Source organism: Columba livia, chromosome 3, assembly GCF_036013475.1.
Source record: "Columba livia isolate bColLiv1 breed racing homer chromosome 3, bColLiv1.pat.W.v2, whole genome shotgun sequence".
Lineage (NCBI taxonomy): Eukaryota > Metazoa > Chordata > Aves > Columbiformes > Columbidae > Columba > Columba livia.
Genome location: NC_088604.1, coordinates 63,708,364 through 63,724,269, shown reverse-complemented (window position 1 = coordinate 63,724,269; position 15,906 = coordinate 63,708,364). Strand labels below are relative to the sequence as shown.

Sequence of the window (15,906 nt, the reverse complement as noted above, 5' to 3'; positions counted from 1 at the left end):
TTACTTGTGTGGAAAAAAAACATGAGGGGTGCAGCTGTTTGGGCTGCCTTTCAGAACATCGGTACTTAAGCCACCGGCACACCATCCGACAGGATTTTGCGATCTCCCAGCAATTTTTGCATCCTCAGTGGCACGCCAGACGGGGTGAAGACGCTGTCGGTGTCTCTGGAAACCTGCCAGCCCCCGAGCAGCTCGTACAGCGGCGGCAGAGGGACGGTGACACCTCGCGGTCAAACTCCTTCATTACCTCGGCCCGGGAGGGGCCGCGCGGCGCTGCCAAGCGCGAACCCGTTGGCAGTTAAAGGGATTGCTTCCCCCTCAGCACCCCAGTGCCTGGAGAGCAAACACGCCCTCCTTGAATCCCCCTCAGCCTCCAGCGCTTTCCTGACAGCAGAACCCAACTGACACGGAACGGGACTAACGGCCGCCTGCCCGCCCCGCCCCCGCGTTGCCCTGGAGACGTTGCCGCCGCGCGGGCGGCCGTTACCGCTCCCTCAGCGAGCCGCCCGCTGCTGCGGGCCGGGACCCCGCCATGCTGCCCACCCGCGACTCGGAGAAGGCGGCGGCGGCGGCTGCCCTAGCCGTGCCCTACAGCTACTCCAGCCGACCCCGCGCCCTGTCCGCCCGCCCGAAGTACCGAGCGCCGCCGGACGCGGCCGAGCCGTGAGTGCCGGTGTCCGGCGGGCCGCGCCATGCAGCCCCGCGGCCTGTGCGCCCCGAGCGGGCACCGCTGCCCCTTCTGCCCTTCGTTCCTCTCCCTCGCCGTTCTTCCTTCCCGGGGGAGGGGAATCCTTCGGGAGAACTTGCACCTCTGACCTTTCAAAAGCCTTCTGGCCTGTTGAGGCGTTAACCTATTGATTGCAGCTCCGTAACCACAACTGTCTGTGCTACATGTTGCAGGCAGAAGGAACCTGTTCGTTATGCCAACCTCATGTATGACAGGAGAGTGGTGCGTGGCAACACTTATGCCCTTCAAGTCATACCTGCGGTATGTGTTTTATGTAGACCACACTACAGCTTTGTTGAAAAATAATAGGGTGGGAAAACTTTCCTGTTAATAATTTTAACTGCTGAAGTTGTAATTTTACTTAAAATATTTCACACAGTCACAGGCTGTCCAGTTAAACTAGCATGCAACTGTTTTCAGTCTTTCTGTAAATCACTTAGTTTCCTATGAACTTCTGTAGTTCTGATTTTTTTTTTGCCATTAAGTACTTCATTTTTTTCCCCCCATTTCTTTAGTGTGGTGATACTGAGCACAAGTCATCACTGCATCATCTGTTAACTATATGCATCCACAGGTGTCATCAGTGAGAACAGCAGCTCTTAGAAAATTAGGTCTTGGGGTAGTCTTTGGCTTACCCTACTAAAGAAGCAGAACTAGATGGTCCAGCTGTATGCAAAAGCTGCTTGTGTGGAGGCAAAAGTATTTTATTTGTCCTGGTACAGTAGTGAATGTTTTAGTGAGATTTTATTTTCAAAGAATATTTCTATACAGATACTTCGATCATATAAGAAGCTACTTTGTGGAAATAACTTTGTGTTGTTCAGTAGCTGTTTCTTAAGAGTTAATTTCCCTTACGTTCCGTTTAAGAAGTTTGAAAGTGATGTTCATTTCAATCCTCATACACAGTACTGAATATAAAAGTTAGTGTGGGTTTTTTTTGCTTCATCACCGATAAAGAACCTATAATTTTTATCTAGCAAACAGTTCTGTTCATAATATGAGAAACTGATTTAAGTCTATTTGACCTTAAAGCTTTACCTAGAAACTTAATTGTCAGCAAGAACATGGCATTTTAATATACATTATCTCGCAAAGTTCTGTATATAATATCCACTTTCAAATAGCAATGGATTGCTCTTAGTGTGAGATGCCACTAGTATGTGCATGTAGGCAGCTAGTATACCTTATTACTTTCATGCCATACAGTCTTTAAGGTAACTAAAATTTTAGGGTCAATACACAGAAAAGTAAATCCAATATTCTAGATTTGTAGCATTAAAATCAAACAACAATCTTCATTTTCCTGTAGAGAGAAATCAGTATCATTTCCAAGTACATAGTGTATTCTGGTTTGTGTTTTTTTTTTTTCTTCTTCACCCCTGCTCAGTGTACCCACCCCGATCCCCTTGAGATTCAAAGGCAGAGGGAAACACGGAGAAGAGCACTGGCTAGAAAGCGCACAAAAGAGCAAGAGCAATCAAGAACACCTGAGCCTGTGGAAGGCAGAGAGCATGTTTGTGTGCAGACTGGTAAAAGGCTGATTATTTTTATTATTATTCATTTGAAAACAAAAACTCGCTGATTTATATTCACTTACTAAATTGATGATACAGTTGGTAGAATCACATAGGGCTAAGGTTAGAATAATAGAATTTGAGAATCAGAGGTTCTCTAATCCTTTCCTCTATAACCCCTTATTTTTATTTGTATTTTATAAACTTGGCTAATTAGTGACATTTTCCCAGAGGCTCTGTTTGTCAGTTTTCAAGTGTACATTCTCGACCACTAGTCAAGACTTCTCTGCTTATTCTTTTCTTTTCAAGTGTCATCAAAGAAATTTGGTATATGCTTAAAATTGAGGGTTTTTAAAAATTTTCCTCAAGAGTGCAGTCATATGTAAGAATAAAACTACTACTAAAAATTGGAGGACATACCCTAATTTAGAACAGGAAACTGTCCGATTTGTAAGAAAATTTTATTTGTAGGAAAAACAAAATTTGGCAGTGGGTTAATCATCAGGTGTGTATAATGTATTGCTGTGCCCTCTGAAAATCATTTCAGATTTGACTGACTTACAAACTGGGAAAACAGCTGTGGTACATGCTAATCAGACATGGTCCTTGGCTTCTGAACGTTCCCTCTGTCCCAGCCCTGCAGACCTCCTACACTACCTCCAAGGAACATGGTGGCTCTTTATGATTCAAATACTGTTGGATGCAAAAGGAATCTGGTCTGGAAGTCTTGGTCTCATATCCCTCCCCCTGACTAGCGCAGATAATTTGTTATCTGCATTTTGTTATCTAAACCAGGTTGTTTATCCGTGCAGTAGGAGACAGATATAATTCAAATCAAGCACATGTTGTTATAGATGTGTGGTTACCTCAAAACCACTTATGGTAGTGCCAAAAGTAGAATACCATTCTTGAAACCAAACAGATCCAGTGTTTTGATTTGACGCATACAATGGAGAAAAAACATATGCTTTCAATATTACTTGTTAATAGATATGAAATCATTATCCCTTTTTGAGATTGTACTATACTGTTGAGTGTACCAAGAATTGTTTATTCTGCAGGGTAGGCTGAAATGGTCTAGACTCTGACTTTTGAAACGTACCAAGTGAAATGCCCTTTCAGGAAGTGCACCAGATGTTACAGAGAACATGGCATCAGATGCAGCAAACATATCTATGTTTTGAGATGTTTTCTTTTTTAACTTTATAGAAGACATTTTATTGCATTGTTTGATATAATTCACACTATAAGTCATTAAAATTGTTGAGAGTTAAAATAAAAATAATCGAACTTAAAGCATTAATTGTGCTTTTCTTTCTAGAGCTGTATTTGGAAGAGATTAGTGACTGGGTAATAGGGATTGATACAGAGTGTCAAACAGATGCATTTTTGGACAGACCACCCACTCCGCTCTTCATACCAGCCAAAACGGGGAAAGATGTGGCCACACAAATAGAAGAAGGAGAGGTATGAAGTGAAGCCAGGTCTGCACGTGCTGTCAAAACATGTCTCCCATACAAAATGTGTTTCTGATGTATAACTGAGGCAGTAACAGAAAGGACTGACCTTATCCTCTACAGAATATGCAAAAAAAGGAAAAAAAAGTTCCAATGTCTGCTGTGAGGTTAAGCGCAAAATTAATGAAGGTGCTTCTCCATGTGCGCTGGTTCTGCTGCTTTCAGCTAAGAACTACAATGCTGAGAAGTGTTCTCTCTTGTAGAAATAGTGTCCAGCCTGAGAAGGAGTTGGGAACTCAGAGGTGAGCAGAAATAGGATTCAGGCGTGTCCTCTGCTTCTCCCTGGCAGCCCCCACATTGGCTGTGTTAGGGTGTGTGGTGTCTCACTCCAGCGCACTCATCACTTAGCCCAGTGTCAGCTAAGGCAAAAGGTATGCATGCAGCCAGCTGCATGCATACCTTTTGCCTTAGCTGACACTGGCCCCTCCACCTGCACTTCTCAGGTCTGCCTTCAGTACGAAGTCTTTGTTCATCCTCCTTTTCTCCTTGCCAAGATGCTAAGAGTGATTGTGATTAAGGGTCATTTTTCTCTGTTTCACTGACTTTCATCCTCAGTTGTTTGACTTTGACATTGAAGTCAAGCCAATCCTGGAAGTGTTGGTTGGGAAGACGGTTGAGCAAGCTTTGCTAGAAGTCATGGAGGAAGAAGAGCTGGCCCGGCTATGGGCACATCAATGCGCCTATGCAGAGCTGCGTAACGCAGAGCTTGCTGAAGTACAGCGCCTGGAAGAGCAGGACAGGCGATACAGAGAGGAGAAGGTAGGACTTCCTTAATGAAGAATAGGCCTCTCTGAATGCTCATCAGAAGAGAGAAAACAATTTCCAGTACTGAAACACAAGCTGTGAAATGAGATGGATGTGGCCAAAAGATTATTGCCAAGTTTGATATTCCTCAAAGCATTTTGATGCCACGCAGCTGCACTCTGTCATTTGCTCTTGTGCTGCAGCATCATTCTGTTGTGTTTATTCGGAGAAGTCATGTTTCAGTGACCTGGTATACTCAGACACCTGATCAAGAGGCCAAACCTAATAGTACCCTTTGTACCTGGTGCAGCTGTCACTCAAGCCTCTTCATTATAACTGCTAAAGAAATATTCACAGAGCTTGAAATTAAGAGAGGCACCTCCTAGTCTTTCACACTTAATGCATACACCTACCATATGTGCACCTTTACCTCTTAAGATCTGCAAGTATTAAGCTATATTAATACTATCTAATAGCAGGCCAAGTCTTACTTATCCGCTCTTCATAAGCCTTGTATATTTGTGGTTTTTCCACGCTTTCCTGGACCAATTTGAGTTTTAATCTATAATTACAACAAATACCATATAAAATTGTGAAGATTAAAAGTTCAGGAAATCCTGACTCAACTTCATCTCATTCCAAGGCCAATTATCAGTTTTATCTGCAATAATAAAGTAAAGAGTCATGAGATCAATGCATACTAAGGTATCAGAGAAGGGTTTCATTTGGCCAGCTACAAGACCCTTATTTTACAGACTTGCCAAAATCAAGAAAGCTATACCAAAGGAACATGTTTCCCTGTAGTCCTTGTGGATTTTAATACTCCATAGATTGAGTACAAGTTTCCTTTCAAGCACTCGTTCACATGAGAAGTTTTTGAGAAAGAGGCCATAAGTATTGCTACTCTTGATTGTCTTTGCTATTTATAACTTCTTCACTGTAATCATTTTTCAAGGTCTAGATCAAAGGAGTAATGGCTAAAGGCCTGAAAGTTTTACATGCAATATTGTCTTGACAGGAGCGTCGCAAACGCCAGCACAAGGAACTGCTGCAAAAACAGAAAGAGACCACAGAGAAAATTGCAGCTCGGGCATTCGCGAAGCGTTACCTGGCTGATCTCATTCCCTCGGTCTTCAACAATCTTCATGAAAGTGGGTTTTTTTATGACCCTATAGAAAGAGGTTTGTGCATTTTTTTAATATGTGAGTTGAGTAATATAAAGGTCAAAACAACCATAAAAAATAGCATATTGTCCTATGATTTAGATTAATGTCACAATACTTTATTCATGTACATTCGTGGCTGAAGAGATAGTTTCCAAACTCAAATTTTTGAAACAAACATTATTGGTCATCCGTACAAGTAATCAAGAATAAGCAAGACCTGACAGTGTTACAATGGGAAGAGCTGCTTTTGAATTGGAGAGAAATACATGGGTGGTTAGGATTGGCAGTGGAGAGAAAGATTGATCCAAATTGAAATAAATATATTTTGATAGGACAGGCAAAGAAATCTGTATGTCGTTCTGAATCTTTCTTAATGATTGTCAGAGCAATGGAGAGATTAGTCAATTATAATTAGGCCCTGGAAATTATTTCAGAGTTGTACATCAGTGACTTTTAGAATCATTGGCATTTCTTATAGGCTACCTTGCTAGATCTTGCTTCCCCAGGCTCCTCACAGGTGCCCAGACCACAGCTTGGGAATGGATATGCTCTCTCCAGAATAAGTAGTGGGGCAAATGCAGAAACCAAGTGTAGTTTGCAAACAGGGCAGGCTTTGGGACCACGGCAATCAAATAAAATTATTTGAGAAATACATGGGTAAGCAAGAGCTCTTTAGTCAGAGGGAACAAATGCTTTCAGCAGACCAGAAGCCAGATGTCTTTGGAAAGCAAGGCAGGAAATGTTATTCTCCTGAGTTGTTCAGAATAGTTATTTTCATCTCACTAGAACACAACTATGTATCTCGTCTGTGCTAGCTCTTCAAGGGTGCCAGACCCCTTTTGAAAATCACTGCAGTTGAGAGGAGTCTGGTCTATAACAATGAGGAACCTCAGTAAGAAAGGCAGGAGATAAGAAACCAAACAATACCTGAGAGATTTAATCTGGCTCTTGCAAAAAAAGTGGGTTTTGGCAAGGATATTCATCCCTTAATGATCATAGCAAATGAAAAACAGCCCCAAGATCATGTCGCTCATCCTTAATAAAAAGACATTTTTCCTTTCTTCCTGCTAAATGCTTACAGATATTGAGACAAAATTCCTTCCATGGCTGATGACAGAAGTGGAAGAAACACTAGAGAGGAAGGTTCTGGGGAGGACAATGCTTGACTGTAAGTTACCAAATCCTGGAGTGTAATCTTGACTGCTTGATGTTCTTGATTGTCTTTTCCCCAGTCAGAATAAACATCACATTTACAGGGTCTTTGTGGTTTAAGGTAGCAAGTGTTATTTTAGCAAGAACTCCAATGACACGTGTCTTTTTTGAGTTTTTCTAAAACTATATTAAAACATTTTTAATGTTGTAAAACTAATTAATTTTCAGCTGAAATAATAGAAGTTGCAGTCATGCTGCACTACCTTCTCTGCTGGCTTTATACTGTTTGAGATATGGTGATGCTGGGAGATGAAATCCAGTTGGCAGGAGCAGAATGGTTAAAAAGCACCAGTTCTTTTCTGTGCTACAAAATCTCTATTTCTAAAGTGTCACACAGCCATCATTGCTCTGCTGTTCTCTATAGTGTGCCTGATTGCGCCAATGGGAATAGAAAAGCCCATCCCGTCTATAGTCATGCATATACCACAGAGGTTTCTTAACTCGTTTGTGTAAGCTCTCTGAGCTGTGGAGTAATACATTCATCCTCCATGAAAGGAGAAGAGAGGAATAATCATAGGCCATGGTTGACTGAGAAGTCAGGTGACCAACACTTCTCATCAAAACAAGGGCTTACATTCTCAGCAGTCAATAATCATGTCCTTGCTATTGAAATAGATTAAAATAACTGTCTTCTTTTGGGCTAGTTCAAGCTAAGTATTCAAGTTCTTTTATTAGTCTTCAGAGCTGTAGTTGAAATGCCTGAACAATATAAACTTTCTTGTGTAGAAACACAAAATTGTGATGAATGTGTGTTTGATCTAGGACCATGGTGGTCCTAGATGAAACCACTTTTTATATAATACTTGTGTTACATCTTTCATTCGTATGGTTTTCCTCCTGCTGTGATTTGTGGGTTTGAATTACAGTTGTGTTTGTTTCCTCTGGGCTTATTTTCCATTTAACCAGGATCCTTTGCTATTATTTAATTTGTATGATTACAGCTGGTCTGTTAGGTATTTTATCCTATGATGTATGTGCCAATACGTACACTCAAGGATCACTTCTTCATGTAGCTCTTCAGAAGAGATTCAGAAGGGAAGGAATTTCTCTCCTTTTAAGTAAGAAGCATTGTATGTGACTACTGAATAAACATTCGAAGGACATTGTTGCTGCAGGATTCACTATTGACAAGAATGTCTATCATATTAATGTTAAATATTTCTGTTTGATTTTTTAACCAGATATTGTGGTCTTGCACCAGTTCTAAAATACGCAGAGCACCTGAAGCAGGCCAATAAGTAATACCAGCAGCCCCTGCTTTGCTATTACCCTCTGTATTTCCTGACATATACCAATCACCCACTGTTGAGTAAGCAACACCTCTGCAAAAGGAACTGCAAATTAGATTCTCCAAGCTTTGTAGAGCCAGACACAGCCTTGGCTGTGATAGTTTGTGGCTTCTTCCCCCCCTTATGTAGAAGTGTAGGAAAAATCTCTTAAGGATCCATTTTACCTATTTGAACGAAGATGCTACTTAAATAATTGATTTTGTCACTGTCCAATAAAAGAGCTGTGAACTATGAAAGAGGCACCCACAGCATAAGGCAGCTATGTTTGTCCTCTCAGAGATGACCATTCCTTCTTTTACTTGCTAAGGTCAACCCAGGAACTAACAATGAAGCTCTTTTTAGTACCTGTACATTGTCCTGCTTTCTCCGTTAAACCTTTTTTCCTTCATTGCTGGCCTCTATTTTTCATATTTAAATGGTGTAAATCCAAGTGAGTGTTGATTATTTTTATTTTGTTGTTGTGCTCTTTGATGTGGAAGGGGTATAATATTTAGAAAAAGTGATGAAGGCTAAACAGCAAAAATTGTTTTTATATTTATTATAATAATAAAGAATAGGTGCTTTACAGCTGCTTTTCAGAAAGAGAAAGATCTTTTGATTACTCCCCTTGTTTCAATATTTCCCACTGCCAAAACCATTCATGCTGTGTGATGCCTGGCTAGTCCTTATTCCAGGCAGGATGACCTGCTCTGGAAGTGAGGAACAACTGTGAGGAAATCAACAAAACAATCCAGGTGTACCCTTTCAAATCCCTGCTTTCAGTGTAAACTGCTCATTTGGCTGGAAGTAGGCTACAGCAGCAGGGATGGTTTTTCTCATTAAAATATTATTTCATTTTTAGTGGGTTTTTTCTTTCTGTTTAAGAATTTACAGGTCAGTAATATATAAAATAATCTCAAATTGTAGGTTTTTTCTTCCATGTTTTTTAATGGTGGCTTTCTCTGTTTCAGCCTTGATTCGTACAGTGGTTGAAAAACGCTTAGATGCATTTAGCTCTCAACCTCCGTTTGATCAGACAGAGGAACCTGCTGAAGAGCCCAAGCCAACAGATATAGAACCCCAGGTGGCCATTGAGACAGATGCTGATGACCAACCAGTCACAGAAGAAAAAGAGACTGAAAAACTTGTTGCTGAGGCACAGCGTCCACGACGTATCTCTTTCATGTTACATGACTCAGATCAAGCAGAAACAGAGGATTTGGAAACTGAGTAGCAAGCAGGCAAGTCATCAAGTAAATTGAGATGAATGGCTTAGCTGAAAGAAGAAATGTATTTGTATCTATTTATAAGTCTCGTGCCCTGGTGATGCTGAGAGGTGAACCTAAGCAATAGCAGAGCATTAGACTGTGTTTTCCATATGCTGACATTGCTGACTTCAGGCTGTAAGACTCTAGAGAGGTCACTAGTGCAGTGAATGGTAGTGAAATTCTATCCCCTTCTATACAATCCAATCGATCAAAAAAAACCTGGGACATTTACAGTTGAAAAGTAATGCTGTCCCACACCCTGTGCTGGAAGGTCATAAGAAGGGCATTGAGATCCTAATAACCTTTACAAGTGCTTTGATAACATTCTCAAAACAGATTTTCCTTACTTTCCCTGTTTTGAAAGGTAGCTACTATGGCACTTAGATAAATTTATTTTCACTCACGTTAGTCTTTCCTCTCCTGACAAACTTGGATGGGCATCTCAGCAGGTAATAGAGCAAAGGCTCCTAAACCTCTTCAGGTTCAAAGAATTACCTGCAACTGGGAATTTTTGCCAGCGCAAAATCCTCCTTAGCCTCTCGAATCATGGAGTATTGGTGAGGGGCTGGAGCCACAGGCTAAGCCCAGCCTCAGTTCCCTTTGTAGTTGTTCTGCTAATTCATTTGAAATGGTACCAGACATGACTGCCAAAATGCACCTGCACTGCCACACCTATCTGTCTGTTCACAGGCCAGCCCCACCAGTGGGGCATTCTGTCGTGGTTGAGACAGACAAATGACATAGGCCAAGTTCTTCCAGGATGAAAGTAGTAGAGGCCATTTATTGCCACAAGTGCACTTTTATATAGTTTTATGAAGTCATGTGTATCTTCACTATTGGTTACAAGTTACAGCAGTAACATCTCATTGGCTATTTTTGCTATCATCAATGCTCTCCCTTCTCTCTCATGGGTATATCCTTAACATCTCCAGATACTCCTTTACTCCCATCTTTCTCATGGTTAGGCCTTAATATCCTCAAGGCTAATTTCTGTTCCCATGCCCTCCATCAGGGAATCCAAGGACCCACCATAGTCCCACAGCATTCCCCCTCATAAAAGTATAATTGTGTTCCACTGCAGCACCATTGTTTCCTTGCTAGCTGCGTCTGTGGAAAAAGTCCCGCCTTGTCCAGACTGCTTTGTGCTACCTCCTCTCTGCAGGTCAGAGAATTCATGTGCTAACCCAGCAGGCCAGATCCCAGTCTGAGAGTGAGATGTCAGGAGTGACACCTGAAGAGACAAAACCTGTTCCTCATCTCCTACCCTCGAAAGGGACAACCAGACTTTTCACTGGACCACCTGTACATGTCGGTTCCCAGGCAGACCCTACCTTCCCTCCATCCTGGGCTAGGACATCTAGTGACAATCAGGGCAGCTATTGCTTACATAGAAAACTTCCCTTGGAAAGTGTCAGGTATTTACCTCTCTCTGGAGGGAGCTGAAAATCAGAAGTAATGAGATATAACTACCAACAAATCCACTCTGGTTTGATGTAATATGAGTATGTTAAAACTGAGTATCTGGAGTCACATAGTACAGATTGTAGACAGATACACCCATGGATGGTTTTCAAAGCTGAAATACTCCCCTGTAAACTTCTTCTCTGTTTGTTGAGTTGACAGTATTTCAACAAAGCATGCTTGTTTTTTCGTTTATGATTGATTTCTCAAAGCATCCATGAATGTGTTACATATATGAAATTAAGGTAGTTGGTGCTCATTACATCTGTTTAGAAGTTTCTAATAAGAATTTATTTTTATGCATATGACTGGAATTGAAGGCTTGAAATGAAACTCTGGTTTCAGCACTGAAGTCAGTGGGAGGTTCATCTTAATTTCAGTGGGTCCAAGATTTTGCATAGTTTTGGTTTTGTTTTTTTTTTTTTATCATGATGATGAACACTTCTGTCATGACTTCAGGTAAGTCAGGTAAATAACTTCAGGCTAACTTTATCTAGAGAAATAAAAAATCTTTGTGACATGATTATGAGAATTGTAAATGTTTCAGCTCATTTTTGGAACACTGGATGTCAGTTTCAAGGATTCCTCATTACTGAATGATTGTTTTGTCATGTATTTACAGGAGACTTAGCATAACCTAGAGGACTGCCTTGGATCATTCCTGAAAAGATTCAAACAAATGCTGAATATGGACTTGACTTGAATATTTGTTTTTGGAATGTTACAAGAAGGTGATCACCTGGATTATTTTCATTTTTGTCACTCTTGCTTTGTGTTTGATTGCTAGAAAACCTACCTGAAGTGTCAAATTATTCTGTTTAAATAGGTTGTGGCATTATTATGTATTCTTAAATTATCACAAAAATATAATGAATTTTATGCCATGCATTTTTCCTTAATTACAATATATAGATACAACTTGAGCATATTGTATTGTGGTAGAGTTTGCTGTAACAGGCTATACAGCCATGAAGCTTTACACTGCACTGGCAGTTTTCCATTAATAGCCGTGTACTTGGATTCAGCTCCAGACACGGGCAGGTTGGAAGAGCAGAGGACCCCTCACATCCTGTTGGTCACTGGAGAAGCAGAAAACCATGAGCAACAGTAAGGAGGGGAAGAGTGATATGGGGTAATGGTGTAGCTGCCACTTCTCTGGGGTAATGCCAGCAGACACGCAGGCTGTGCAGCACAAGCTTTGCCACTAGCCAGGTGGCTTGGGGACTGGCTGAGGTAGCTACCCCATCCCAGCCTGGGTGTGAGCATCACATCCCTCACGTCACCTCCCCACAGGGACCCCTCCTGATGCCCTTTCCCTCCAAATCCCCTTTCTCTGGTCTGTGTCCCCAGCAGCAGCTGTTCCAGACAGGTGGGTAAAGCTGTGGGGTGGCCAGCTCCGTACCCACCATGGCGCCAGGGCGGCCCTGGTGTTTTGCAGCTCCTGGTCCATGCTCAGAACCACAGCAGCATCTCCTGAGGGTGTGTGTGGGTTCAAGGGGGAGCTGAGAGGGGACAGTGGGAGACAGTGCTGCAGGCACTAGAGGGCAGGACAGGCCACAGCAATCGGGCCACAGGGACACCTAGAAACACTGATGTCACCTGTTGCACATTTCACACCCTGCACTAGTGACACCCTGCACTAGTGACAGCTGTTTGAACTTCCCTCCTCCACCCCAAAGGTGCTGACCTTTTGCAAAACCTCCTCATAACATGAGGACCTGACAGGTAGGGTCACCCAACATCATCCACACAAATATCACAGATTAGTTTGGGTTGGAAAGGATCTTTAAAGATCATCTAGTTTTAAGGCCCCTGCCATGGTTGCTTTGCCGGTATAAAGCAGAGCACATTTCAGTGGTCTAGCTGTGATGCTGCTGTATTGCAGTATTATTGTAAACACACTTGTGTCACCTCACTCCTCTTCCTCAGACTCATCATGAACACTGGGCCCTCTCACATTGCCCAGGCCTTGCCTATTAGCATATGATAATATTAGCATATATATATTGTCACTGTCAGTTTAAGTCAAAAAACATGACAGCAAACTGTAGCAGCCATGATAGTAGAATATGTGATGCTGTTATGGCCATGGGATTCATGATTTCTCAAAAAAAAATTTAGCTGAGGGGCTGACGCAATAATGCTTGAAACCCCCCCAGAAAGATTACTTTTACCCATCAGAGTCCTAGCTGGATCTGACAGCCACTGCTGAGATAACATATACTGTTAAAAATTACCTAATAGTGTAATTTGACTGAATAGGAATCATAATTCAATCATGCTTTGGCAATTGAAACGAAATCTGCTTTAAAAACAGCTTTTTAAAGACCATCATGTTAGAAAGTACTCATATGCCTGATGAGTTACAGAGTACATCTAAAAGATTATTTAATGTGCAAATACTAGCAGATCAACCACTATCACTTTCACTAATCGTAATTAATCAATCAAATACATTTGTTTTAAACAGACTTGACATAATACTCAAGTTATCTACCATTTCCCAAAACACAACAAACTGAATCACAGGTTCACTGAAAGGTCTATTTAGGTTGGAAGGCATCTCTCAATCCTGGTCATCTGGTCCATCCTTCTCTAAAATCAGGGTCCTAGATTAGGCTGGACTTTAGCAGCAGTGTAGCGCTACTGAAACTGGTCGGGGGGGGCCTGGTGGCGTGCAAGCTGAGCAGCTGGACAGCAATACCCTTTGCAGCTGTCAAAATAAGGCTGTGTCCCAGGTTGTGTCAGCAAGAGCATAGGCAACAGTTCAAGGGATGCCATTATTCCACTTTATTTGACACTTGTTGGTTCACACCTGGAGGTCTGAGCCAAACTGTGGTCTTCCCCAGTTCAAGAGAGACACTGAAAAATTTGAAAGGGTCCTGTGGAGGGCCACAGTGATGGTTAAATGTGGAGAACTTGACATAGGAAGTGTGACTGAAGGAACTGGGTGTGTTCAGCCTGAAGAAGGCTCAGCTGAATCGTGGTGGTTATGGAGAAGGTGGAAGCATCTCCACAAGGATGACCCATGACAGTACAAGCAGAAACAGCCACAAGATAGATCCACACGCTCCCTTCTGCCTCTCAGCCGGCCAGGGTGCAAGTCTGCAACAAAACCCCAAGATAACAAAGCAAAATCCGTATGTGTGCAGGAAATTCTTAATGCTGTGAGGTGCCTTCCTTGGCAGTGATTAGCTACCACTAGCGCAGGTGAGGGGGTTTCTGTGGATCCTTACAAGTACGGACAACTCCGTACGGCCACAGCAGTGGCGGCATCGGCGCTCAGAAAGCCGCGGGCCGGATACTTACACATCGTTTTTAACAAGTTTCTCCGCAGTGCCGTTGCAGAGCAAACCCGTGGGCACCGGCGGCGGAGCGCCACCCCGCCCGGCCCGCCTCCGCCCGCCCTTCGGCCCCGCTTTTCCCAACCGCCCCTCCTCGCAGGCTGTCCCGCCGAGCGGCTGCGGCCCCGCCGGACCGGACCGGCGAGGAGGGGAGGGGACGGGGCCCGCCCGCCCCTCGGCCCAGCCCTGCCCTCCTCCGCCCCGCCCGCTGCCGCCCCGCCGCCAGGCGTCTCCCCGGGGCCGCGCACCGCCGCGGGGACGGGAGGAGCCGCCGCCGCTGCGCTCCCCGGCCCGGCGCTGGGGAAGCGGGCGGCGCCCGCGGAGCTGGGCCATGAGGTGAGAAGGGCCGCGCCGGGGGCGGCAGGTGAGCGGGGCCATCGTGTGGGGCCGGGCGCCCCGTGGAGCGGGGGGTGCGCTCCGGCGGGCGGCAGCGCCGAGCACCGGGGCTGGCGGGCTGGGTGGGCCGCCCGCCGCCGCCGCAGGAAAGCGAATTGCGCCACATGTGTCCGCTTTCAGGAGGAGACGCTATTTAGTTAGCTATTTTCGCCTTCTCGCCTTCAGCTTTCCCCAAGCCCCAGCCGTCCCGCGGGCTTGTCCCTTCGCTGAGCCTCGCACTAGAGCCCCAGGACGGGCTAACGCCCCCGGGCCCGCTGCAGCCCCTCTCGCCTCCCGGAACAGAAAGGACTCAGTACTCGCCGTTTAAGCGGGGGGCTGGAGGGGCACATCGCTTCGTCGTTCTTCCGTGCGTCTCTCCAGCCCCACGGCACTCGCGGGGCTTTCACGGCAGAGCGTGGAGCTGTGAGGGGCGTTCGGCGGCGGCAGGAGACTCAGGTTGGGATTCGGGCTGGTTTGTTGCCGCGTAAGAAGGCGTCGGTCGGTCCAAACCCTCCGCTCGCAAATGGGTCTTGACCCCTGTGTCAAAATCCGGGCCGACTGGAGCGGCCGCAGCACGGTTTGCATCAGTGTTCCGTCGCGCTTCGGCAGGGTGACAGCTTGCTGCGGACAGCTCTGGAGCTGTCATTGACCCCTACGGGAGATGTGACTTTTTTCTGTGGGGAAGAGGAACTTAACACATTATGTGATTTATTATTTCTGAAAGTGTGTAGCTTTGTTAAATTTTAACTTTAAGTTGTTTTTTATTTTGCTGTTAAAAGTCTGTGTCCCATAGCCAAATAACTTCGTTTTTCTAGAAAGGTGAATTTGGGACAGCCAAACTCTTCTCAGAGGGCTGTTGCTTTCCCTGTGAGACTTGAGCATAATAAGTATGTTCCTCCTTGCAAAGGAGGGTCAATAAGGCTAACTGCTTTTGTAGAAGATATTTAAAGTAGTTAATAAAGAGCACATAGTAGCTGTCTTTAAGATGTGAGTTTAAATGTGATCTTGCCACCTCAACTGATATTTTTAATTTATAAAGGACTGTATAAGACAGAATCCTAGCTATGTTTTTGGGTTTGTGATATATCTACTTACTTACTCATGTGTGACCACTTTGTCTATCATGGGTTTATTCATACCACCTTGATAATGGGGGTCTTCATTAATAAATACAAAAGGTACGTACATTCTCTTTGCAAGAAGTGGTAGGAGAGGATGTGCTTGGCATTATCTCCAGAAGATTAGCAAATCCAACTCTGACAGAATGAGGAAGGACGAGGTTCCCAATCTGAGCACTGATGTTTCTCAGT

The 15,906-nt window shown here is 43.9% G+C and overlaps 2 protein-coding genes across 6 annotated transcripts in view; both read left to right on the top strand.

The window, feature by feature from the left end:
- The first annotated feature begins 360 nt into the window (after positions 1 to 360).
- On the top strand, positions 361 to 11,805 carry RSPH3 (radial spoke head 3). Its single transcript, XM_065057267.1, has 9 exons — positions 361 to 663; positions 901 to 988; positions 2,115 to 2,256; positions 3,563 to 3,708; positions 4,314 to 4,517; positions 5,521 to 5,683; positions 6,750 to 6,836; positions 9,120 to 9,389; positions 11,500 to 11,805. Exons 1-8 carry the CDS (start codon positions 533 to 535, stop codon positions 9,380 to 9,382), a joined length of 1,224 nt encoding a protein of 407 aa, XP_064913339.1. The 5' UTR covers positions 361 to 532; the 3' UTR covers positions 9,383 to 9,389; positions 11,500 to 11,805.
- A 2,550-nt stretch (positions 11,806 to 14,355) lies between these two features.
- PLAGL1 (PLAG1 like zinc finger 1) overlaps positions 14,356 to 15,906 on the top strand; it is a 47,855-nt gene continuing 46,304 nt past the window's right edge. For 2 of the 5 annotated variants that reach the window (XM_065057260.1, XM_065057261.1), the window contains exon 1: positions 14,356 to 14,585. The gene's annotated coding sequence lies outside the window, so the exon portion shown is untranslated. The remainder of the gene's footprint in view (positions 14,586 to 15,906) is intronic. The other 3 variants (XM_065057262.1, XM_065057259.1, XM_065057265.1) reach the window with 3 other exon arrangements.